The sequence below is a fragment of the Myotis lucifugus genome, unplaced genomic scaffold (assembly GCF_000147115.1).
Source record: "Myotis lucifugus unplaced genomic scaffold, Myoluc2.0 scaffold_7, whole genome shotgun sequence".
Lineage (NCBI taxonomy): Eukaryota > Metazoa > Chordata > Mammalia > Chiroptera > Vespertilionidae > Myotis > Myotis lucifugus.
Genome location: NW_005871055.1, coordinates 8,334,331 through 8,359,990, shown reverse-complemented (window position 1 = coordinate 8,359,990; position 25,660 = coordinate 8,334,331). Strand labels below are relative to the sequence as shown.

Here is a 25,660-nt window from a genome sequence, read left to right as displayed (position 1 = left end):
AGAGAGAGAGAGAGAGAGAAAGAGAAAGAGAGAGAGAGAGAGAGAGAGAGAGAGAGAGAGAGAGAGAGAGACATCGACCTGCTGCCTCCTGCATGTCTCCTATGGGGGGATTGAGCCCACAACCTGGGCCTGTGCCCTGACTGGGAATAAAACATGACCTCCTGGTTCACAGTTCAACACTCAATCACTGAGTAACACTGGCCAGGCTTCTTTTCCTTTGAATTTGAAATTATATAATTAAAACGTAATATTTAAAGATCCTTATCTGATATATTACATGGTTTGAAGAACTTTCTTGCTCATGACTGGCTACTTCTTCCTAAGTTATGGGTAAACTAGTTTTCTATTTTTGATAAATAAGATCAAAGTAGCCGAGACCGGTTTGGCTCAGCGGATAGAGCGTCGGCCTGCGGACTCAAGGGTCCCAGGTTCGATTCCGGTCAAGGGCATGTACCTGGGTTGCGGGCACATCCCCAGTGGGAGATGTGCAGGAGGCAGCTGATCGATGTTTCTCTCTCATCGATGTTTCTAACTCTCTATCTCTCTCTCTTCCTCTCTGTGAAAAATCAATAAAATATATTTAAAAAAAAAAAAAAGATCAAAGTATATCTTCCTGTGGGATAATTTAGTCCCTAGAGCTATTTATTAAGCTTTGGGTTATAAAATACCAGGAGTAGTGCTTTTTCTTTAATATTAATGTGAGAGAGAATGTTTTATATAGTTTAGCATTTTAATTTACTATAATACTTAGAGCATTCAGTTGTACATTTATTCAATCCACTCGCTATCTCTTATTAAAAATATGGATTCAGCCCTAACCGGTTTGGCTCAGTGGATAGAGCGTCGGCCTGCGGACTCAAGGGTCCCAGGTTCGATTCCGGTCAAGGGCATGTACCTTGGTTGCGGGCATATCCCCAGTAGGGGGTGTGCAGGAGGCAGCTGATCGATGTTTCTCTCATCGATGTTTCTAACTCTCTATCCCTCTCCCTCTCTGTAAAAAAAATCAATAAAATATATTTTAAAAAAATATGGATTCAGAGATTGTGCTAACATTTTAAATGCATTTTGAATTATCTAGAAAATAAAACTCTGGCAGTGGCTGGCTGGTACACATTAGATGGAGTTTATCCCCTACTGGTTATATTCCTGGAGGGGAGTATCCTCCTTTCAGTGGAGACAGAGGCTCCTCAGGATAAAGGGAGTCTTTATTCGCAGAGGTCTGCACCGAGAGAGCAAAAAAGGTGTGTGTTCATATGTTTGTGTGAGTCCTTCCCCATTTTGCCTAAAATTCTCATTTCATGGTTGCTGGAAATGTGAAGTCAAGACTGTACCATTTAAATGTTGTTGAATTCCTGGTTTGATAGGACCCTGAGTACCTCCACAGTATCCAGCCAAGTGATAAAAGTCAAGCTATTTGTGATAAGAGTTATTAGCGGGATTTGCTTTTATATACTTAGTTTTGGTATATATTCCTGGTACCTCATTGATTTAATATATGTTCCAACATACGAAGGAACAAACAACATTAGAGTCTTGCTGGGGATGACAGGTTGTATTAGTTAGGCAGAAATCGATTTTTAAATTGTTCTGGTTTACCATTTGTATATATTACTTTCCTGAATGGTGGTGGTTGGTGACTTCCATTTGTCTGACTGAAAATCCAATCTCTGAATATTCTTCTTTCTGTTAACCATCTAAGAAATAGGTGTGATGGACGTTGTTGAGTATTATTCTTGAAGGCATTTGTATTTAGGAGAGCATGAAAGTGAATTTAAGGCCCTTGGAAATTTTTTTAATGCGTCACTTTAGGTTGACTACACCTCTTCAACGCTTTTCTAATTCTTATAGTCTCTCACCCCCCCCCTTTTATTTTTTGTAGTCTCTGCCTTAAACTAAATAACCCATATCTTAATTCTTTTCTCTGACTTCTTGAATGTGGTAAAACATATGATTGGGACCTAAGTTGCGTTAGCTTTTTAAAATCATGTTAAGTATGACTCACTAGACTGTGTGATAACCACGAGGAAACTTACCCTCATGGACTGTGTGTGTGTGTGCATGTGGGTATGTTTTGAAGAGTCAGATGAGATAGGGAACCGTTGCTTTTACTGTGTTGTGAGTAAATAGCACGTGCTTTTCTGACACCTACCTGTGGCCACTTGTTTGCCTAATTTGAGGTTTCTGGACTCAACTACCTTTCTGGGGGAGGGGGAGGTACTTGGGGTGAAGGGTTTGGAGAGAGTAATTCAATTAAGGTTAATTTAAAAAGGCCTCTTCTTGTTTTTATTTTTGTTGTGTGTGTCCAGGATTTAGAAGAATTCTGCTTTAAGTTTTGCATCAATCATTTGACAGAAGTTACACAGACCGCAGCATTTTGGCAAATGGATGGCCCTCTGCTAAAGGAATTCATTGCTAAAGCCAGTAAATGTGGAGCCTTTAAGAACTGAAGCCAAGGCTGCTGGGTTATGTGTGAGTGCTCTGGGGCACTGGTGATGGTGTGTCTTTTGTGCTCTACTGGTGATAGGCTGCAGGTAAAAACCATCAGGTTGTCTTTTCATATCTGAGACACAGTTCTCTGTGTAGGAATATATGAAGGATATACGGCTTTTCCTGAACTTATTTCTTTTCATATCTGAGACAGAATTCTCTGTGTAGGAATATATGAAGGATATATGGCTTTTCCTGAACTTACTTCTTTTCATATCTGAGACACAATTCTCTGTGTAGGAATATATGAAGTATATATGGCTTTTCCTGAACTTACTTTAAACAACTCTTGTTTCCAGACATGTCTATTTTAAATGTGACTATCGGTTTGTCTGGAACACTATAAAAGGGTGAAAGTTTAGCTGGTTGTTTTTTTGTTTTTCATTAGAGGAATTTATGAACTTGGAAAGGGAACGTTTGTGGCAACTCTCCTGGCTCACTTATCAACAATCCGTTTGACACTAGGGGTGGTGATAGTTTTTGAATTGTGAGTTAGACATAGAGGCCCCACCATGAATTAAAGATGCTGACTTTGGGTCTTACTGAATTGCTGCATTAGTTGCTAGCTCAACTGCCTTACTGTGAAAGAATAGCTGAGATATTTTGAGGCTTTTTTGTGTGTGTTTGCACTATTGATGGACTTTTTCTTAACTTCATGGTGTATGAAAATAATATTAAGTTTAATATGAGTTAAATCTATTGAAATGATAATTATGTTAAGATAAATTTTTAGATTAGCCAAGATTTCTCTTAAGACTTAAGCACATAAAGAGTAGTAATTTAGAACTGTCTGTGAAAAGTTGATAATGGAAGAAATTTGGACAAGGTGAATGTTTTATAACTTAGAATCTCCACTACTATTTAACGATGTTTTATTTTATTAAGATAAAATTTGAGAACTCAAGTTTAAATTGCCCCTTCCTCCACACACTTTTTCCTCTATAAAAATGACATATTCAATATACTCTTGCCTTCCTAAATTGTGGCTGCTAAATCATCAGATCTGCTACATATGATTCAAAGAAAAGGTTCTTAAAACCAACTCTCTTACAGGACTTAAAGGAATTAGTTTTATATCTTATCTAGACCAAATCCATCACCAATTCACTTATTTGAAACTTCGCCAGCTTTTACTTTTGGTTTTCCTCTCCTTTTAATTGTGTTAGGTCTAATATTTAGCACAATTGGACCTTGAAAAAGGATCAAAATTATGGGATTTTTTGTTTTGTTTTTGGGGGTCTGGTTATGAAGTGTGATTTGGAAGGTAAGAATATTCAACTCTTAAGCTTTGTCGTGTGTGTCAGTTGCTTTAAGAACAAAGCTCTGTTCTGCCCTCCAATCCACAGACTCATTTCCATTTGTGGGAGTTCTCTTAGCAAATTCTGTTTCCTGCCTAGAAGGTCCTCCCATCTGAACTTGGAGCCTAAATACATTTTCAGATCAAATGTATTTATAAATTAGAATCTCCACTACTATTTAACGATGTTTTATTTTATTAAGATAAAATTTGAGAACTCAAGTTTAAATTGCCCCCTCCTCCACACACTTTTTCCCCAATAAAAATGACTGACATATTCAGTATACTCTTGCCTAAATACATTTTCAGATTAACAAGAGGGTGAAGAGATGCGGCAGCTATTATTTTTAGCAGTGTTTTTAAGTGTGTGTGTAGCAGGGAGTGAGGGCCTGAAGCTAGAAATTCATTGACAGGTAAAACATATACAAATCTAGAAGTCCCAGACCCCTTTTCTTGACCATGTTGCTAGTGATTGAAGTCCAGTGATTAGGTTAGAACTGGTTCTGTAACATGATAGAACTTTTCTTACTAGGTTGATAATACATATTAATTTGATTAATTATGGTGGGTAGTGTTTGTAACAATCACTGTTCTGTAGGCTTATTTTGATCTGGACAAAACATGAACTTCAGTATGTTTACTATTGCTCTTACTTGAAAAAAGGACTATGAAAAGCACAAATTAAAGTAGTAGGTCCATTTCCATACATGGTTCATTCATTGAACAAATATTTGTGAAGAACCACTTCTCATATTATTGAGTAATTTGTGTGAGTATGTATGTAGTGAAGAGAACAGGAATAAGTCCTTCAAAATTGTTTATCTTTTTTTAAAAATATATACTTATTTTTCTACTTGGTTTTGTTGTTAATCATAGAGATGAAAACTATTCTTTGAATTGCTTTTTTCCTCTGATGTAATAATGAAAGCCAAAGTATTCATATTTCCTAAAATAGCCCTAAATGTACTGTTGATCTTCTTACTGGAACATGTTTGATACTCTAATGTATAGGTTGTATTTATGTAATGTTTAGAATGACATATTAATAAATAAAGCTGTCTGTTAAAAAGAGGCATGTAGTTGTTCCACTACCCCCCTCAAAAATCAGTAATATGCAGCCATAAAAAGAAATTCTGACACATGCTGCAACTTGGATGAACCTTGAAGACATTATGCTAGGTTCAATAAGCCAGTCACCAAAGGACAAAGACTATATGATTCCACTTATGTGAAGTACCTGTCACATTCAGAGACTTTCAGAAAGTAGGTTGTGGTTGCCAGGGACTCCAGGGAGGAGGAAATGGGGAGTCACAGTTACAGAGTTACAGTTGTGCAAGATGAAAAGAGTTCTGTGGATGGACAGTGGTGGGGGTAGCAAAACAGTGTGAATTTACTTAACGCTGCAGACCTGTGCACATAAACATAGTTAACATGGTAAATTTTACAACAACTTAAAAAAATCTGTACTATGAGTCTTAGCAGGTATCAGGCTAAAAATAGATACCACCATGAACATGTGTCAACTGTGTCTGAACTGCACACACACCCCTATAAAAATCCTTTGATTTTATTTCTGCTGAAAGATAGTACAGTTGAACTGTCACAGCAGAAAAACCTGAATCCTTTGGGGTACTTATAAGTGAAGGAAAAGACATAAATAGTCCCTGCCCTCAAGGAAAGTATACATTATAGGAAAGGTTTAGGAGTTAACATAATAACATATCTGTAAACAGCTTTTCATGATAGTGAGAGAAAACCTAAGAGTTAATACGAGAAGCATATCTGAAGATGTTTGTGCAGTGTGGGGAAAAACGTAAGTGTCCTGTCAGCTCATTTCCAAAACACATTAAGTGGCACAAGCAAAGGCTTACAGGTGGGAGCTGATGAGCCTTCCAGAGCCTAACATAAGCAAGTCTGGTTGAGTAGAAAAGCCAGGGTCTGAGAGGTGGAAATGCTGGCAAGGGGAGGATGTGTGTATGTGAAAACATTTATTTCCCACGGTGCCAAGCATCATGCCCTGTGCTGCATGTACATTTTTTTTCATGCCCACATTTTGTACCATAAGGTAGGCAGGATTGGGCTCAGATAGATTAAACAATGTGATTAAAGTTTTCCAGTACTAAGTGATAGAGCTAAAGTACAAAACCAGGTCTAAGTTTGCCAGACATTTGCTTACTTTATGACTGTAAAACATGAGCTGCATTGTGCCAAAGTAATCTTGTGAATGACAGATTAAATTTGAAAATAACGTGGGGGGACAGAGGTTTTCTTTAAAGATCATGAAGTCAAAACTATTACTCAGTATCAGGGCAGAAGCTGAGTTACCATCTAGACCAGGGGAAATTTGATTCAGTGGGTCTGGGATGGAGTCTTGGCTGTTAGTTTGTTAAGTCCCCCAGGCGATTCTGATGTGCAAATTTGAGAACCGCTGACCTGACTTCGGCTAGGGTTGCCTTTACAACAGGTATGGACCCATTCTCTTTTCACCTACATCATATTCTTCTCTGAACAGATATTTTTTGAGTACTTACTACATACCTGGCATCATGCTGAGACTTAATCAAACTCATTTTGAAATGTAGCATTATTGCCCTGGCCAGTTTGGCTCAGTGGATACAGTGTCCTCTCAAGGGCACATACCTCATTTACAGGCTCGATCCCTGGGTCTGATCAGGGTGCATGTGGGAGGCAAACAATTGATGTCTCTCTCTCAAATGGATGTTTCTCTCTCTGTTTCTCCCCCTCCCTTCCACTCTAAGAAATCAATGGAAAAATACCCTTGGATGAGAATTAACAACAATAAGAAATGTAGGATTATTGTGTATTAAGGTACTATAGTAAAAAATTAGAAATGTGAATGTAAGGTTGAGAAAAATCGTAACTATCATTTTTTTTTCATTCTTACATATTCTCACTGATATTCTTATTCAGAGTCCAATTTTAAATCTCAGTGTTTATTTTGAAGATGATGTATTTCTATGTGATGACTGTGGCTGAGAAGAAATTTAAAAAGCAGACTTTGTGACAAGAAGACAGGCAAATTTGGTACAAGTAAAATAAAATATTCAAATTTATTATATCTAAGAGGCATTATGGGCTAGAAATAGTTTCAAAAGATAAAAACAGTTTATGTATTTTTTGAACAAACATTTATGGAGCATGCTGGGTGCTTGGGAATGTGATAGTAAGCAAACACAGAATAGTTAGTTCCTGCCCTCAGAGCTGATACTCCAGCAGCGTGATGTGAGGTACAGTGGGTTATACTGGGAAGGGTTATGAAGGAAAAGTACTCTCAGATGGAATAAGTGGGAGGAACTTCTATAATAAGATCTGCAGAGGGAGCAGTAAGAGGAAGGCAAAAGAGCAGTTAAGACTTCACAACCGGATGTGCTAAAGGCCCTGGGGGCAGGGGCACCTGGTGTGTTACTGGAATCAACCTAGATCAGCGGTTGCCAACCGGAGGTCCGAAAGGTTGGCGACTGCTGACCTATTTTACTGGAGTACGAGAGGGGTGGAGGCAATGTGTCAGCAGGAAGCCAGAGAAAGGGTTTTAGTACGGAGGTTGGGAGATATGGGAGGCATGATCCAATTTACTCAAGTAGAATCTGAGAAACATTTTGTCAGAGGAGAGGTAGGAGAAGTGAGATCATAAGAGGGAGGCAGTAAACACCCAGTTAGGCATGAACAGGTTGAGCTGGTGAGGATCAAAGTGTGCAGACAAGAAAGACACGAGACCTTGTGCTAGAGATGTGTGGCTTTCCCAGGCCTGGTCTCTAGTTCTCAGCCTGCTTGCAGCTATGCCCAATTTCTGGCTTAAGAAATGGTAACTCTTAAGAAGATAAAGAAGATACTGAAGCACTGTTTTCTTGAACAGAGCACAAAGTTTGTTTTAAGTCCTGAAGTAGCTCAATCTCTTCCTTCATCTGCTGCCATTTTTCTTCGAATTGCTGAATGTTAGTCTCTAATGCTGTGTATGATAAGAAATAAAATGATTTCAGGTTATTCAGAAGTTGTATAAAAAATGTTATGATATCTAGCCCCTTTTACTTGCAAGAGCATAGTACATGATGCTGTGCTCCAAGTGAAAAGAATCTAGGATCTTAAGAGGAGGAACTGGTTCTTTTATGTCTTTGCTTCCTCTTCTAATTCAGGATAGAACTCTAGTATTTTATTTCACATAAAGCTGATCAGTAAATCTTTAAGGTTTTGTACATATTTATAGCAGAAAAAGGCACTCTGTGTATCTTTGAAAACTCGAAAGCAGCCACTGTATAACCTTCATGCTACACTACATACATTTGTTGAGAGATGATGATTGGCAAGAGCATGTGATTACAATATCAAGGATCTGGGCAAGTCTTTCATAAAAATGCATCCAGTTTTTAATGTTAAAAGCTTTTGATTTTATTTAGAAATAGAAAGGCTTTTAATGTGGAAATTTAGGAACATTACTCAGAGGCAATGTCATTTTTAAAAAAAACTCAAAACGGAAGAATATTAACATATACACAATCTTAGAATACCTACATACCTGTAGTTAATGTTCTGGAACATTAGAAAGGCTATGTTAAGCCAAAGAATCTTTATTAGTTGGGTGTCAAAAGTTAAAGCCTTTTGCCCTGGCCAGGTAGCTAAATTGGTTAGAGTGTTGTCCCAATGCACCAAGGTTGCGGGTTCGATCCCCAGTCAGGGCACATACTAGTATAAGAAGCAACCAGTGAATGCATTAAGTGGAACAAGTTGATGTTTCTCTTTTTCCCTTTCTCTCTCTCTCTAAAATCAGTAAATTTTTTTTAAAGTTAAGTCTTTTAAGTTGGTTCTCATGAGATTTCAAATAGTGTCTCCTCCTAGTGACCCACCCCACAAATATTACACTGTAACCTATATACTCCTACTCACCCACCCAAGTAGTGACCTGTGTCATGTTCCAAAGATGTAACCTTTTATACAAAAATAAATAAATAAACACAGTGAAAGTCCCCTACAAAATAAAGCTTTTTAGAAAAAGATTTAAAAGGCTGCTTAAAAAACACACATGGATATTCTCATGAGCAGTCTACAGACATCCTCAAGAGACTGTTAAAAGATACACTATTTTTGGTATCCGTTAAGAAATATTTTTTCTGCTGATTATAAATGTAATACAAAATTCAAATAGAAATATGTAATATGAAAACAAAATGAAAAGCTTGTGTATATTGAGACAGGGATATGAACTACCTGGTAATGTTTTCTCCACAGGGAAAACCTATTGTCCTAATACCATTTGCTGGATAGACAAATAGAACTTCAGAGAAGCCATTTGCAAAAAACTGTGTGACTCTGGCCCCCCCCACCCCCCCAAAACACACACACTGGGATGTGCAGTGCACCCCTCCCAGTTGTGTGTGGCAGCCTTGGGGAGAAGTCAGATCAGACAAGTGAAAATTTAGCCTTGTTTGAAGGCATCTTAAACAATGGCAATGCCGTAGCCGGTTTGGCTCAGTGGATAGAGCGTCGGCCTGCGGACTGAAAGGTCCCGGGTTCGATTCCGGTCAAGGGCATGTACCTTGGTTGTGGGCACATCCTCAGTGTGGGGTGTGCGGGAGGCAGCTGGTCGGTGTTTCTCTCTCGTCGGTGTTTCTAGCTCTCTATCCCTCTCCCTTCCTCTCTGTAAAAAATCAATAAAATATATTTTAAAAAAAAATGGCAAAAGCACCTACTTAATAAATGGTTGATATTTTACAGAAAAGTTAAGTCTCTGCCCTCACAAGGCTTTTTTCTTTTTCAAAAATTTCTTAGCTATTCTTGTTCATTTTTTTTCTCATAAGCTTTAGAGTTGATCTAAAGCTGGCCATTGGATTTGCAGATTAATATTGGGAAAATTAAAATATGTATACATCATACCAAGTGAGAGGGAGACAAATGGCAGCTGGAGTTGTCACAGCCTGGCTGCCTGAAGGCAGAGGCCAAAGAACGGTTCATCTGTTCCTGCTGATTTCTGAACATGGTGCCCAAATATCCTGCCATTTTGCAATCATTTTTTGTTGTTTCTACATAAAATATTACTATATGTAGGTTGGAGATTGTGGAAAATACAAAGAAAAACACTAACCCAGCCGCCTACAGATAAATACTGTTTCCATTTGGTGCAGTTTTTCTGTGTGCACATGTGCCTCTGTATTTACGTATTTTTTCTTGTGTGTGTGAGAAGTCATACTATTTTGTAGTGTCGCTTTTTCATTTAATAAAACTGTGTCTAATATGTAATACTTTCAACAATAAAGAATCATAAATAAAACTGTCCATTGAAATATGATTTTTATCACCTGAATAGTATTACATTATTTCAATATTGATAAATATTTGTAAACTTGGCTGCTTGATTCTAACTCATACCTTCTTGAAAATTTACAAATGCGTCTTCAAACAATCTACAGTCAAAAAGTGAAGTCCCGATTTCTTCATAGTCTGGAGGGAGAAAAACATTTTGTTTTAATTTAAATATTTTATGTAGGCAGAAACACCTCACAAAATAACCCTCCAAAATGAAAAGTAAACAGAGCAGTTATCTACTGGGAACTTGTTAGAAATGCAAATTCTTGGCACCTCTACTGATAAGAACCTCCAGGGGGGAGGCCCAGCTATCTGTGACTTAACAAGCCTTCCAGATCAGCGGTTGCCAACCTTTCAGACCTCAGGGACCACCGGTTGGTGACCGCTGCTCCAGGTGATTCTGAGGGGCATGCTCAAGTTTGAGAAGTGCTTGTAGACAAAAGAATGCATTGAATGAGCTTTAAGATATGTTTGCTCTTAATTTCATTTTTTGGTTTTGTCCTATAGAAAATAATCCCTTTCAAATAACCATTTATTTTATACTATTGCTTAAAATATAGACTATCAAGCTTTTTCTTACAAAATAGCAATAATTATAATAAAGGTTTTACGCTCATAGGAGAAATGATAAGAAGGCTAAGTGGCTATATATCTGCCCATATGAATGGAACTTCAGCTTTCCAAAGAGTTCCTAATGAAAGGTCACATTTAACTAAGTCACACATCAGTCTGAACAGTAAAATTACTTCCATACTTTAAACTTGAACATACCAAAAAAGACACTTGGTTTACTAAGGAACAGAATTTGAGTCAAATCAAAACGAACATAATGCCATTCTCAGATCTTAGCAACAAGTGTGCTCATCTGTGGGGGTGGATGTGTGACTGAGTTTGGTTCTGAAGTGCCCATCTCTTGCTGGTTACTCTCAGCTATGCACACCTTTGGAAAATACTTGAAAACCTTCATGGCATCAGGATACTTTTTACAAAATTAATGCGTTTGTGAATTGCCCACATCCTGTAGATTTGTAAAAGACAGGAGATCTGGAACAATGGATTTTATTAAAGAATGAAATAAAAAGGAAAATAATACTTCAGATAGAAAATGTGTACAGGTTTTTGGTTTTGTTTTGTTTTATATGTACATCTGTGAGAAGTCTCTGTATAGGAATTTTGCTATTTTAGTACCTGATTCTGAAATATTCTCATCCATGAGTCTTTCCTGAATCAAATGAAGTTTTTGTGATATTTCTTCAAATAAATCATTAAGAAGTCCTGCTTCCTTACATTTCTTGAGAAAAGCAACTTTCACAATTGCATCTAAGAATAAGAACATTTTAGAAGGAAACAGTGTTAGGGAAGCTGTTATAAATCACTTTATAGTCTTCTTAAGACGTTGCCTAGTGGTAGATGAGCATAGTTAACACATACAGTACCTTTAGGTTGTCTATTAATTGTAATTTCATCAAACCTCATTTTTCCTAGCTGAAACAATGAATGAAATGTTATGAAAATGTGAAAAACTTTGTTTAGAAGAATTATATGAAGCAAGACAATTTTCTCAAATTTAGCTTTGTGGACGAAAGGGGCCACATGCTGACCTGACAAGCTCAGGAGAGGCCTGCATGGCAGTTCTGCAGACTCGGAGACCTAAAGTAACCACAAAGGATGGTCTGAAATTAAACTTTAACTAAAAGCAGTTATGGTGGGCAGTTATGTCCTAGGCCAGTATCTTCACTGACAAGATCAACTTTGATCCTTACTGAGCCCATTTGCCTTTTTGCCTCTAAGATAACATACCCTTGAAATGTCTGGGTAACTTGTAACTTCCCTTTTTTCTGGAGCCCCTGGGGCACAACCAAATGTTCTGGACGCCAGGACAGATACTACAAATTCCTTCATTATCATGTTAATTGATCCTGCTATCCTATCACAGAGGTTTCCCCCTGCTTCGCTTAATCCCACCTCCTTAAATCTGTCACCAATGAATTTCATGTATAAATACGGATGTAACCCTGCCATTCTCCGGAGCACTATCTCAATTCGTTGAGGTTCTGCTTCCAGGCATATGTCTACAGTTTGGCTCAAATAAACTCACAAAAATTCTTTACAGGTTTCAATGGTTTTTTACGTTGACAGCTTCAACTCTTCTGAGATGACAGCCTTTGTTATTTTTCTGTCACAGTGACTGTTGTTATAGAACATCTATCTGCTTAAGAACAGAAAGCTGCCGAAACCGGTATGGCTCAGTGGATAGAGCGTCGGCCTGCGGACCGAAAGGTCTCAGGTTCGATTCCGGTCAAGGGCATGTACCTGGGTTGCGGGCACATCCCCAGTGGGAGATGTGCAGGAGGCAGCTGATCGATGTTTCTCTCTCATCGATGTTTCTAACTCTCTATCTCTCTCCCTTCCTCTCTGTAAAAAATCAATAAAATATATTTAAAAAAAAAAAAAAAAAAAAAAAAAGAACAGAAAGCTGCCAGTACTGGCTCCCGGGGAGCAGGGAATCTCAGTGTGAGGGTGGCACAATACTGTATTCTAAGCTCACACTATCTTGCCTTCTCTACAAAGAGAATATCCTCTCAATACTGAAGAGTGATGGACTGTCCCAACCTAAGTTATTTTGATCTGCTGGGGTTATGATAAAAAGGATTGTTAAGACAAAAAATTCTATTCTTATAAATTAGTTATTACAGGTCTAGAAGAATAAAGTGGGATACCAACTATGAAACACATGGTTCATCTTTTTTTGTAAGTATTATAGGTCATATTTGTTACAGAAAAAAAACTTATAGCAAACCTGTGTGTCTGCTATCCTCTTCTTCCATTTGTTTTTCGGACCTGTTTACTGCTGTTAGTTTAGGTACCTAGAAGGAGAGAAAAATCAAGATTACTTTATACTGATTTTACTGTTGGCATTGAATTGAAACAGAAATTTTAGGGCTAAAATAAGACAGGTTTAGGAAATTTTAGAAATTTTGGAAATTAAGGGGACCACGGAGAAAGCACAGTTGCAGAGCAGTAGAAGGTATATTTCCATAGAATAGGGAAGCTGAAAAGCTGCAACAGGTACATTTCCATAGAATGAGGGAGCTGGGACCAGAAAAAGGTCTACATTTACAAAATAAAGAGAAGGAAGCCCTTCATTCAGGGAAGAAGAAGAAAGCCCAAAGGGAATAGGAAACCAATAAGGAAGGAGGGGGGGGGGAGAACCTCACATGTCCCCTGTGAGGTTGACCTTTGAGCCAAGGAGTTACTATAGTAACCAGTCTTAAGGAAATAGTGACCTATCAGAGGGGATATCAAGGCACCAGGATCTGCAGCCTTTATAAGCCATAGGGAAAGGAACTCAGTGGAACCCTTTCCCCCTCCAGTGGGAATCCGTTCTGTGGGACTCTCCCCGCTCCCTACGTGGAAGTCTGTACTTGTTCTTTAATAAATTTCCACCTTTGCTATACCACCTTATGTCCGTGGATTCATTCTTCGACTCTGGCGGACAAAGAATCCGGGTTCCAGTCCAAAAATTCCGTTTCAGAATGTTGTATAAAATGAAAATCAATCTTTTTTGTATAATTCAATGATATGCCTATGGTGAAAATCACGCCCCATATTCATCTGTTGATGTAAATATCAAATGTATTTTTGTTTTGTATGACAAAACATCAAGAGTTGTGACAAGTAACTCTTATATAAACAGGAGAAAGGTGAAGGTACCTGGTGCATAAAAAACTGTTTGAAATCCCCAAAACATTTTCATATGCTTTACACACAACAGTAATCCAGAAAATTATAAGTTACAAATTAGGTCAAGTATGGAGCATGCAGCTGGGAAATACTTGGCTAGGTAAGGATGCTTGACCTTACCTCTACATTTTAAGATCATAAGCACTATATGGGTTCAGATTCTTCTTACTAATTTGGTACCAGGGGATGTGTTATAGGAGCTACAGGACTGTCACATCTAACTTCTCTTTAATATTCATTTCATTAAGGTTCTATCATTTCACCTGAAATCCAGAATGGTTAAAATGAGGACTTTGTAAGAAGAAACTTAAAGCTATAATAAAATTAAGTCAAAGTACCTGTACAGAAATGCTTGTTGAGTGATCTGTCTTCTTTCTTTTTCTTTGTACTCCTGAAAAATGAGCTGAAAACATAAATCATGTAGAAATCAGAATCCATAAAGGAAAAGACTGATGCTTGATTACATAAAATGTAAAACTCTTACATGCCAAAAGTTATTACAAAGTCAAAAGATATGCCAAACTTGGACTAAATGTTTGCAACATCTATGATAAAAGGCCAATTTAAAAAATATAAAAAGATCTCATAAATCAATACAAAAAAAGACACTGGAGTAGAAAAATGGGCAAATTGGGAGCCCTCTGGGGAGAGGGTTCATTGAATAGGAAAACAGAATGGGTGACAGGAAAATAAATATAATTGATCAAAAGACGGGAATACACTCAATTTCACTCAAGTAAAGATGCAAAGTAAAAACAGATCGACAAAGATGAAGGTGCTCAGTGTCTAATGTTTGGGAGGATTGGGGTAATTATGTACTGCTGGTGCAGCCTCTTTGCAAGATAATTAACCAATAGTTACTCAGTTTCATTTTTTATACTCTTTGATCCAGCAATCTACTGAAAGGAAGTTTTCCTAACAGTATAGTGCATAAAGGCACAAAGTTGAATGGAGAAAAATGCTAACTACAGTATTAAATGTGGTAGAAAAACTGGAAGTAACCTAAATGCCCATCATACAGAGACTAGTCCAGTTGTGGTTCAGTTATGTGACTGAATAACGTACACAATGGGACATTATGCAGCCTTTTAAAAGTGAGGTAGATCCACCTGTGTTGATATGGAAGGATCTCTAGAATATATTAAGTGAAAAAGCAAAGTACAGTAGTAGGTAAGTTTGTATACACAGACAATTTTGGGAACAATTCAAAAGACAATCTTCTGGGGAGAGGATTCACTACCAGTGTTATAATCTGCTTTTTAAAACTAATACATTATTGTTACCTTTCCTGTCAATAAACAGTAACTGACAACAGGGTTTTTCATAGTATTTCTTAATAAGTTAAAAGAGTAATGTTTTCAACCAAAAAAAAAAAGTAAAGAAAAGTATATTGTATTGAAATGGCATTTAGTTCTGATCAGCTTATTTTATTAATACCCAGTAATTCCTAGGAAGTGTACTTTATATGTCCCTAGTCCACCCTCATTGGGACCTAAACTGTGGCCAATGCTTGCTACATATGAGGCGTACCGAATTCCTGCTAGCAACACATATTTCAAAATAATGTAAATTTACGATTTCTTATTCTTCTTCCCCAAAACATCAACCCATTATTTTTTAAAAAGGTACTGAAACAGGAATTTTTAGGGGTGAAAAAACAGGTTTTAGGAAATTTTAGAAATTAAGAGGACCATGGAAGAAGCACAGAGTTGCAGAGCAGCAGAAGGTATATTTCCATAAAATAGGGGAGCTGAAAAGCTGCAACAGGTACATTTCCATAGAATAGTGATGGCGAACCTATGACACGCGTGTCAGAGGTGACACACGAACTCATTTTTTTGGTTGATTTTTCTTTGTTAAATGGCATTTAAATATATATAATAAATATCAAAAATATAAATCTTTGTTTTACTATGGTTGCAAATATCAAAAAATTTCTATATGTGACACGGCACCAGAGTTAAGTTAGGGTTTTTCAAAATGCTGACACGCCGAGCTCAAAAGGTTCACCATCACTGCCATAGAAAGAGGGAGCAGGGAACAGCAAAAGGTCTACATTTACAAAATAAAGGGAAGGAAGCCCCTCATCCAGAAGTAAAAGCCCAAAGGAATAGGAAAACAGTAAGAAAGGAGGGGGTTACAATAAGAGAGCCTAGGAGTTACTATAGTAACCAGTCCAAACGAATAGTGACCAGAGGGGATATCAAGGCACAGGCTCTGTAGCCTTTATAAGCCATAGGGACAGGGAACTCAGTGGGACCCGTTCCCCCCTCCCGACGTGGGGTTTGTACTTGTTCTTTAATAAATTTCCACCTTTGCTGTACCACCTTCTGTCCGTGGATTCATTCTTCGACTCCGGCGGACAAAGAATCTGGGACATCCTGCCCAGGGAACAAACACCGTGTGTGTTCCAGCCCAAAAATTTTGCTTCAGTAATGACTCAAAAATGAGGGTAATGATATTGTTTGGATAAAATGAAGTTGGCATGACACAGAATTGAGCCTTTTCCAAATAGGTCCTAACTCCAGTCCACAAGGAGCATTCCAGATTCTGTGCTAGAAAGATACTGCTTTTTCTGACAGTACGTGGAAACCATTCATGAATGGATGTGCATCCCATACTTCCATTCAGACAGGGTCCAATTTTAGAACTTAATTGCTAACCATTAATTAGAACTGAAATGCTAACCATGCATTCTTAGGACACTTTCATTTAGGGGCCATGCAGCACTTTATATCAATTTTATCTACTAAAAATTCTGATATTCTTTTAGAAGGGAAGCAGTCACAAAAAGGCAGAGCTTTTTACCTTGTTGTGATACAGTCTTCTGAATGCAGTGAGGATGGAAGACACGAGACAAAGGCTTTACAGAGAGGAGGCCTAGTTCACAAAGAAAACTACATTATATTATACACTGTACAAAGAAAATGACAATTTTATATGTAAATTTTTAATTCAGAAATTTTTATTTTAATTCAGTGAGGCTAGTAAATCAGGTTATTTCATGTCTTACCTAAATGATTACTTTTCTTTAAACCCACAATACTAAATTTTAGAGACTTACCAGATTGAGTTTCTCTCGATGGAGCATGTTCTTGGCAAAACACTCTGAAAATGCAATTTCAAAGAATTGTTAAATATTTTTACTTACACTTTTCAAATATTATGCCTATTTTTGTGATTTAAAAAGGAATTAAACTATCTTTATGATGGTATTGCCCTAAATATTTGTTAAAGAAAAATGCTGTTTGAGACTTCCAGTCAAGATGGAAATAGAGGTAAACGCTGTGCTGGCCTCCTCCCATGGCCACATCAAATTTACAACTAAATTATAGAACAACCACTCCTGAGAATCACTTGAAAGTCTTAGCTGAACAAAACTCTTATAACTAAGGATATAAAGAAAACCCATGTCAAGACTGGTAGGAGAGGCAGAGATATGAAATGCGCTATCCCCACACCCATGTGTGGCTATTAAGAACTGGGGAGGGATATCTTGGCTGTGGAGGCCCCTCACTCACTCCTTAGCCCCACACCAGACTCTCCAGCCCAGAAGACCAGTGCCAGTAAGAGGAGACCCCACCACGTGTGGCTGTGAAATCAGCAGGGACCCAGTCTGGGTGTGGAGGGCTGTTAGAAGACCCAGACAACCTCTTAAAAGACTTGAGTACAGACTCACTCACCCTAAGTTTTAGAGAAGGGAAAGAAGCTTAAAAAGTGCCAGGGACATATGTGGAGGAACTAGTCTGGCTTCAAGCAAGACCTGGAGGAGTAGCTCTCTCAGGACAAAAGTGCCATCAGGCACCACTGGTCTGTTGTTGACTCCTCCCCACATACAACCTGCAGGCGCTGGTGGACACAAAAATCTGAGTCAACATGGCTAACAGAGTTCACCTTGGCCTGGTGATTCCCCGACACCCCGCCCCACCCAATTCCCACACCCACCCAAACACCTTTCAGAGGCTAATCCACACAAGCTCTGTGGAATTTCCTAAAATTTCTAAAAGATCCACAAACCCCAAATGAACACTGACTGGCCTCAGCTTTCCATGTACCTCTTGCTACCAGTCCCAAGCCTGGAGCTGGTAGAAGCCAGCCTCATTTCACAGCATAACCACTATCACGTGCCTCCACTCCCAGCACAGGCAGCTACCAAACACAGACCACTTTGCAGCTCCTACCAGGTGGCCTCAGGCCAAACAGCAGCTGACCTTGGCCTGCACAGGAGCCCCTCCTAAGAGGCCCTGGAACCAACACACCTGGGCGCTGGCTTCAGACCATTCCAGAGCACCACCAAGTAGTGCCACAAATGACACACCCAAATAGTGGTCTCAGCAGGCACCAGAGCCCTGCTAAAGCAAATCCCACTTTGTGGGGTCAACCCCTGCACAACAGCTTTGCTGTAGTCATAGCCAGTCCTCACAATCTGTCAGCCTGAGGATCAATCCCACCCACTGATGTGCCAACAGCAATCAAGGTTCAACTCAATGGAAGGGCACATAAAACCCACACAAAGGACACCACTGGAACACCCAGTTCAAGTGAACAGGGAGACTATGCCACGGGGCCCCACAGGACACCTTCTACATAAGGCCACTCTGCCAAGACTGGGAGATAACAGCAGTTCTACCTAATACACAGAAGCAAATACAAGGAGGCAGCCAAAATGAGAAGACAAAGAAACAGGTCCCAAATGAAAGAACAGAACAACATTCCAGAAAAAGAATTAAACAAAATGGAAACAAGAAATCTACCAGATGCAGCGTTCAAAATAATGGTTATGAGGATGCTCAATGAACTTAGGGGAAGAGTAGATGGTATCAGTGAGACGTTCAATAAAGAGATAGGAAGCTTAAAAAAAAAAGATAGAAAAAATAAAGAACCAGTCAGACATGAAGAATACAAGAACTGAAATGAAGACTACATTAGATGGAATCAGCAGATTAGATGAAGCAGAGAATTAAATCAGTGATATGGAAGACAAGGTAGCAGAACAGCAAAAAGAAAAAATAATTTTTAAAAAATGAAAATAGTTTAAGGACTTCCAGGGCAACATAAAATGTAATGACATTCAAATCACAGCAGTACCAGAAAGAGAAGAGAGAGAATAATGGATTGAGAACTTATTTGAAGAAATAAGAAAACTTCCCTAATCTGGCAAAGAAAATAGACATACAAGTCTAGAAAGTGCAGAGTCCCAAAAAAGATGAACCCAAAGAGGCCCACACCAAGATGCATAATTAAAATGCCAAAGGTTAAAAGGGGACATCTATGATACGTTCAATAATAAAAATAAATAAAATAAAACAAGAGGCCCGGTGCATGAAATTTGTGCATGGGTAGGGTCCCTAGGCCTGGCCGGCAATCAGGGCCTTCCTTCGTTCCACGCCGCCCCCTGGTGGTCAGTGCACATCATAGCCAGCAGTCGAACTCCCGGTCAGCCGAACTCCCAAGGGGACAATTTGCATATTAGTCTTTTATTATATAGGATGTGAAAGGTTAAAGACAAAGAGAGAATCTTAAAAGCATCAAAACAAACTGTTAGAAAACTAAGGGAGCTCCCATAAGACTGTTAGCTGATTTCTCAATAGAAACTTTGCAGGCCTGAAGGGTTAGCACAAAATATTTAAAGTGATAAAAAGCAAGGACCTACAACCAAGGTTACTCCACCCAGAAAGACTATCATTTAGAATATTAGGAGCGATAAAGAGCTTTCCAGCCAAGAAAAAGCTGAAGGAGTTCATCACCACCAAACCAGTATTACAAGAAAGGTGAGAGAGAGAGAGAGAATTGGAGGAGGAGGAAAAAAGGAGAAGCAGCAAAAAATATGAATAAGAAAATATTGCAAAGAAAAATTATTACTGATAAAGGTAAACAATAAAATCACTGGATCAATCAACTATAAAGCTAATACAAAGTTTTAAAAGGCAAAAGTAATTATAACAGTTAAATCAAGGGATACAGATGCACACACACACACACACAAGAAGTAAAAAAAAAAAATGATGTAAAAATAAATGTGGAGGTGGAGAGTAAAACCGGTTGTGATTTTAGAATGTGTTCAAATTTAGGCAACCACCAACCTAAGACAGACTGCTGTAAACATAGCTTGGGATATATGATGCACAAACCAAAAGCCTGCAAAAGATATACAAGAAATAAAGAGAAAGGAATCAAACACAACACTACAGAAAGTCAAACATACAAGAGAGTAAGAGAATAACAAAGGAACAGAGAAGAATTACAGAACCAATCAGAAAACAATAATAAAATGGAAATATCTATATGCCTTGCAATAATTACTTTAAGTATAAACAGATTAAATAATCCATCAAAAGACAATGGATAGTTTCCTCAAAAAATTAAATATGGAACTCCCATTTGACACAGTGGTTCCACTTCTAGGAATATATCCTAAGAAACCAAAGCCAATCAGAAAGAATGTATGCATCGCTATGTTCATAGCAGTGCAATTCATAATAGCTAAGATCTGGAAACAACCCAAGTGCCTGTTTCATCAGTAGATGAGTGGATAAAAAAGAGTTGTGGTACATTTACACCATGGAATACTATGCAGCAGTAAAAACAGAAGGATATCTTATCCTTTGAGACAGCATGGAAGGATCTGGAGAGTATTATGCTAAGTGAAATAAGCCAATCAGAGAAAGACAAGTATCACACGATCTCACTCATATGTTGAATCTAATGAACAAAATAAACTGAAGAACAAAACAGATCCAGAGACAGAAACATGAGACAGACTGCCCAACCTCAGAGGGAAGAGATTAACCAAAGAACTTATATGCATATATGCATAACCCATGGACATTGACAATAGTGTGGTGAAGGCCTGGGGCAGGGGGCGGATGTGTGCTAGAAGGGGTCAATGGGGGGGAAATGGGGACGTCTATGATACTTTCAACAATAAAGATCAATTTTAAAAAAGGCAATGGATAAAGAAGTTGTGGTACATACATAATAAAATATTACTCAGCCATAAAAATAATAAAATCTTAACATTTGCAACAACATGGATGGACCCACAGGGTATTATGCTAAGTGAAATAAGTCAGAGAAACACAAATATAAATTTCACTTATATGTGGACTCTAAAGAACAAAATAAATGAACAAACAAAATAGAAAAAGACTCATAGATACAGAGAACAAACTGATGGTTGCCAGATGAGAGTGGAGCTGGGGGCTGGAGAAAAAGATGAAGTGATTAAGAAGTAGAAAATAGGTACAAAAGAGTCACAGGGACATAAGGTACAGCATAGGGAAATAGTCAATAATATTGTAATAACTATAAGGGTGCCAGGTGGGTGAAAAACTTATTGAAGGAATCACTTCGTAAATGATATAAATGTCTAATCACTATGTGGTACACCTGAAACTAATAAAATATTGAACGTCTCTAATTGAAAAATTTTAAAGTTAAGCCAAAAGAAAATCTGTTCGAACCTGTGTAAGTTACTGACCCACATCAAGCACAGATGGAGCCTCTGCCATGTTCTCCATGTTTTTGGGCCTCAGAAAGGTCAGTATGCTCTCTTGAAGGGTTTAGCCCTGACTAGATATTCTGAACATACTAGTTTATAGATAGTAATCAGTAGGTTTTTACTGAATAAAGACACCTAAGGACCCAACATCTAAGATGCACAAAATTTTATCTGACTATACAAAGTTCTGATTTTCAACAATAAATATTTAGCACAAAACTGCATGTATTAATTTGGGAAGCACAGTTTTCTAACTCTACAGGCATCTCGCCTAAATTTTAGATTTGAACTGCATGAATCTAGAATTGATCAGCGCCCCAGAAGAGAAGTAGCAAAGTTATAAAGAAGAAATGATGAATTTTAAGGATCTGCTCAAGCCGCATTTTCTTTCCATCCTTTCTTCCTCCTCAGCCCCTACCTACATCTTCTTCCTTCCCTTATGGTGCTGACCCCTAAGATGCAGGGTTCCCTCACCTATGGGAATGAATGAATTCTTCCTGTCTCACACCAGTTCCCACCTCCTCCATTTAGTTTTCCCAGCCACCCCACCTCTTCTCCCAATCAAAATTAATCTCCTCACCCTTTGGATTCTGGTATCTCTGAGCACTTTCATTTGCCAGGTACTTAATTTTTTTCTTTAATATGAAAATTTTCAAACATATATAAGTGTGGAGGAGATATGATGAACCCTCATGCCCCCAACCATCATTCACTTTCACTCAACATCATTAATCATCAGGAAATGCAAATCAAAATCACAATAAGATATCACCTCACACCTGTTAGGATGGCTATTATCAGAAAGACTAGAAGTAAGAAGTGTTGGTCAGGATGTGGAGAAACCTTGTGCACTATTGGTGGAAATGTAAATTGATGCAGCCATTATAGAAAACAGCATGGAAATTCCTCAAAAAATTAAAATTAGAACTACCATACAATCCATTTCTGGGTATTTATCTGAAGAAAACAAAAACACTAATTTGCAAAACTATATGCACCCCTATGTTCATTAAAGCTTTATTTACAATAGCCAAGATATGAAAACAACCTAAGTAGCCTGAATCAATTTAGTTAACAGTTGGCTTACTGTTTTGTTTTTACTAAATTATATAATTATTTAACTGAACTGAAACTTTTCATCGAAAGGGAGCTCAAGTTTCTCCCTGAATAAAATAAATATAATTCTACTGGACTTGAAATATGCCTTATTGGGCCCTGGCCAGTGTGGCTCAGCTGATTGGAGCATTGTCTCATACACCAAAAGGTCATGGGTTCAATTCCCGGTCAGGGCACATACCTGGGTTTCGTGTTTGGTCCCAGGTTGGGGCATGTATGAGAGGCAGCCAATCGATGTTTCTCTCTCACATTTATATTTTGTTCTCGTTCTCTCTCTCTCTTCCTTTCTCTCTAAAATTGATGAGCATGTCCATTGGTGAGGATTAAGAAAAAAAAAGAAATATGCCTTAGTGGGTTAAAATTAACATTTAAAGAATTATTAAAGACATGACGCAAGATTTAAAAGTCAAAAGCAATACAAACAAGATAAGTTTCTTTAATAACTGAAAGACTGATTACTGTATTTGTTGCATAGTTTATAATTTTTAGAAGTTATTTATAGGTATGATAGTGGTGACCATGGTGGGAAAAGGTATTTATTGAGCAGACAAGATGGATAAACAATAGACCTGTGGCTAACAAGTAAGGCTCCTTTCCTGTTTATAGGAAAGAGCAAATGTAAACTGGTTCCCAGTCTCACGGCTACCCATTATGTAGATCACTAGGTCACTCATGCCACTCTGACAACCAATGTTTCTTTCCACCAGAAAAGAAGGAATGTAGGAAGATTACAACCAAAACCAAAAGCAACCCTACTTATTTTCTTCCCATGATATATGGAGAAGGTGTTGTGAAGTCAGATTCCCAACCAGGGACCCCAAACTAAGTTCTTACTTAGAAATAATCAGCATAAAATTAGTTTTAAAAATCTCTTTGCACCCTAGCCAGTGTGGCTCAGTTGGTTCGAGTGTTGTCTTGTACACTGAAAGGTTGAAAGTTAGATTCCCCAATCAGGACACATACTTAGATTGCGGGTTCAATCCCCAGTTTCTCACATCAATGTTTCTTTTTCTCTCTTACCCTCTCCCCCCCCTTTCTCTAAAAAAATAAACATCTCCTCGGGTGAGAATTAAAAATATATGTATCTTTGCCTTAATCTTAAACCATTCCTTATTTTATTCCAGTCCCCCCAAATGTGGCTCTAAAACTGTTTTATTAAATACTTATAAATTCCTCCAGATCCAGTGTGTAGAACAGCATGGTCATTCTTGGCACAGAAAAAGTGGTAATTCTTGGGACAGGATTTTTTATCACATCCCACGGTGGCTCCTTTTTCATCACAAAATGTGCATTTCTACAGAAGAATAGATATTACTGAGTAAGCACCTGTTTTCATAATTTTTCTTAAAATTTAAAATTAAACATGCTACTAAATATTATTTTTAAGTCAGTAACCCTAATGTCCTGAGGTACATTACTTACATTTGGCTGGTTAGCTAACTAGAACACTTGGCACAGACTATTTTGTAATGATCTGATTAAAAGCAGAAAACCGCTCTGGCTGGTTTGGCTTAGTGGATAGAGCATTGGCCTGCGGACTGAAGGGTCCTGGGTTCGATTCCAGTCAAGGGCACATGCCTGGGTTGTGGGCTCGATCCCCAGTGGGGGGTGTGCAGGAGACAGCTGATCAATGATCATCTCTTATCATGGATGTTTCTCTCTCTCTCTCCCTGTCTGAAATCAATAAAAAAAGCAGAAAACCTGTTTTGTTTCAAAAAACTAATCTCAAAAAGCAGGGTTGGAAAATTGTCCAGCTCTAAGCACTGGGTCCTGTTACAGACACTGAGTCTGTGGCTGGAGCAGCTAGCTCCTGGTTGTGCCACTAAGAGCTCTGTGGTCTCCAGTCAGTCACTTCCTCTCTCTTAGACCCACATTTCTCCCTGTATATAATAAGGCCTGTTTTACAGATTGTGTGATAAGTAAAGGCCTCTAAGGAGGTGATATATATGCTTAGATGTGAATAATAAGAGCTCCTAGCATGCAAACAACAACACAACCAGGGGGAAGGACATTCTAAACCGAAGGCCTTATGTTCTGGCAGCAAGAATGAGTTTCGACAATGGCAAGCTTTCTGGAAGGATGGGGCAGAGCTGCGAGGGGTGGGGGTGGGGGACAGGAGGGGGAACTGGTGTAGTTGGAGCAGAGAGGAGGGCAAGGAAGAGTCTGGGATAAGACCCAAGGTGGAGGGGAGGAGAGCAAGATGGCGGCATAGGTAAACACCGGAGACTGCTGCTGCAAACAACCACTTCAAAAATACAACTAAAAGACGGAACGGACATCACCCAGAACCACAGGAAGGCTGGCTGAGGAGAGACTCTTCAACTAGAAGGAAAGACAGCAGCGTGCCGAGGCTCAGAGGAGGCGCAGTGTGGAAAATTTAAAGGTGCGGAGGTGCGCGCGCGGGGCGGGCTGGTGGCTGAGGGCGCCGTTGTCGTTTTCGGTCGGGAGTGAGTCTCAGACTCTGAGCTCCAGATCCGGGCGAGTCTCTAGGGACTCAGACTCAGACGGGAGAAGCGGGATTGTCCGGCATCAGTTGGAACGTGAGGGCAGCTTTCTCTCTGAGGTTTGCAGCGGTTGCCGGGGTTCTGAGAATCAGAGCCTCTGGGAACAGGACTGAGAGCAGCCATAACTGCTCCCTCCGCCCGCCCTGTTGATCCCGTGCGACCAGCCCCGCCCAAGCCCTGCGCAGAGCCATTTGCCGGATAGCCTCAGGCAAAGGCTAGATTAGCACCTCCCCAGAGGACAGAAGTTTTCCCGGGCAGACTCAGCTGATTCTCACAGCCAGTCGGCCTGGTGGTCAAATCCCTCTAGTATTAACTAAAACAATCAAGGCTTAACTAGAACAAGACTGCGCACAAAGACCACAAGGGGGTGCACCAAGAAAGCATAAAAAATGCGGAGACAAAAAAACATGACAGAAATGGAGGATATAGAGCTAAAAAACGCAATTTTGAGGGCTTGCAATAATGTGCTACAAGCTGCCAATAAACTTGATGAGAGCCTCACGAAAACTAATGAGACCCTCGATGTTATGATAAAGAAACAACTAGAAATTAAGCATACACAGACTGAAATAAAGAATATTATAACAATAGCAGGCCAGAGGAGCGCAAGAATCAAGCCAAAGATTGAAATGCGAAGAAGCTAAAAACACCCATCGGAAAAGCAAAAGAAAAAAGAATCCGAAAATACGAAGATAG

At 38.8% G+C, this 25,660-nt stretch overlaps 2 protein-coding genes across 13 annotated transcripts in view; one reads left to right on the top strand and one right to left on the bottom strand.

Annotated features, from left to right (window-relative positions):
• RCBTB1 (RCC1 and BTB domain containing protein 1) overlaps positions 1-25,660 on the top strand; it is a 117,673-nt gene that overhangs the window by 68,999 nt on the left and 23,014 nt on the right. For 9 of the 10 annotated variants that reach the window (XM_023748613.1, XM_023748606.1, XM_006083545.3 and 6 more), the window contains one exon: positions 2,307-4,853. The exons of the other annotated variant lie outside the window; for it this stretch is intronic. In XM_023748613.1, coding sequence (XP_023604381.1) covers positions 2,307-2,447 — 141 coding nt within the window. In that variant the 3' untranslated portion in view covers positions 2,448-4,853. Of the gene's footprint in view, positions 1-2,306; positions 4,854-25,660 lie in introns of those variants that run through there. 10 annotated transcript variants of the gene reach the window in all.
• Positions 6,831-25,660, bottom strand: part of PHF11 (PHD finger protein 11) — a 39,685-nt gene continuing 20,855 nt past the window's right edge. For 2 of the 3 annotated variants that reach the window (XM_006083544.3, XM_023748633.1), the window contains 8 exons: positions 23,624-23,754; positions 16,908-16,951; positions 16,652-16,723; positions 14,182-14,246; positions 12,900-12,966; positions 11,288-11,419; positions 10,163-10,234; positions 6,831-7,751 (listed from right to left, as the gene is read on the bottom strand). In XM_006083544.3, coding sequence (XP_006083606.2) covers positions 7,615-7,751; positions 10,163-10,234; positions 11,288-11,419; positions 12,900-12,966; positions 14,182-14,246; positions 16,652-16,723; positions 16,908-16,951; positions 23,624-23,754 — 720 coding nt within the window. In that variant the 3' untranslated portion in view covers positions 6,831-7,614. The remainder of the gene's footprint in view (positions 7,752-10,162; positions 10,235-11,287; positions 11,420-12,899; positions 12,967-14,181; positions 14,247-16,651; positions 16,724-16,907; positions 16,952-23,623; positions 23,755-25,660) is intronic. The other variant, XM_014449123.2, reaches the window with a different exon arrangement.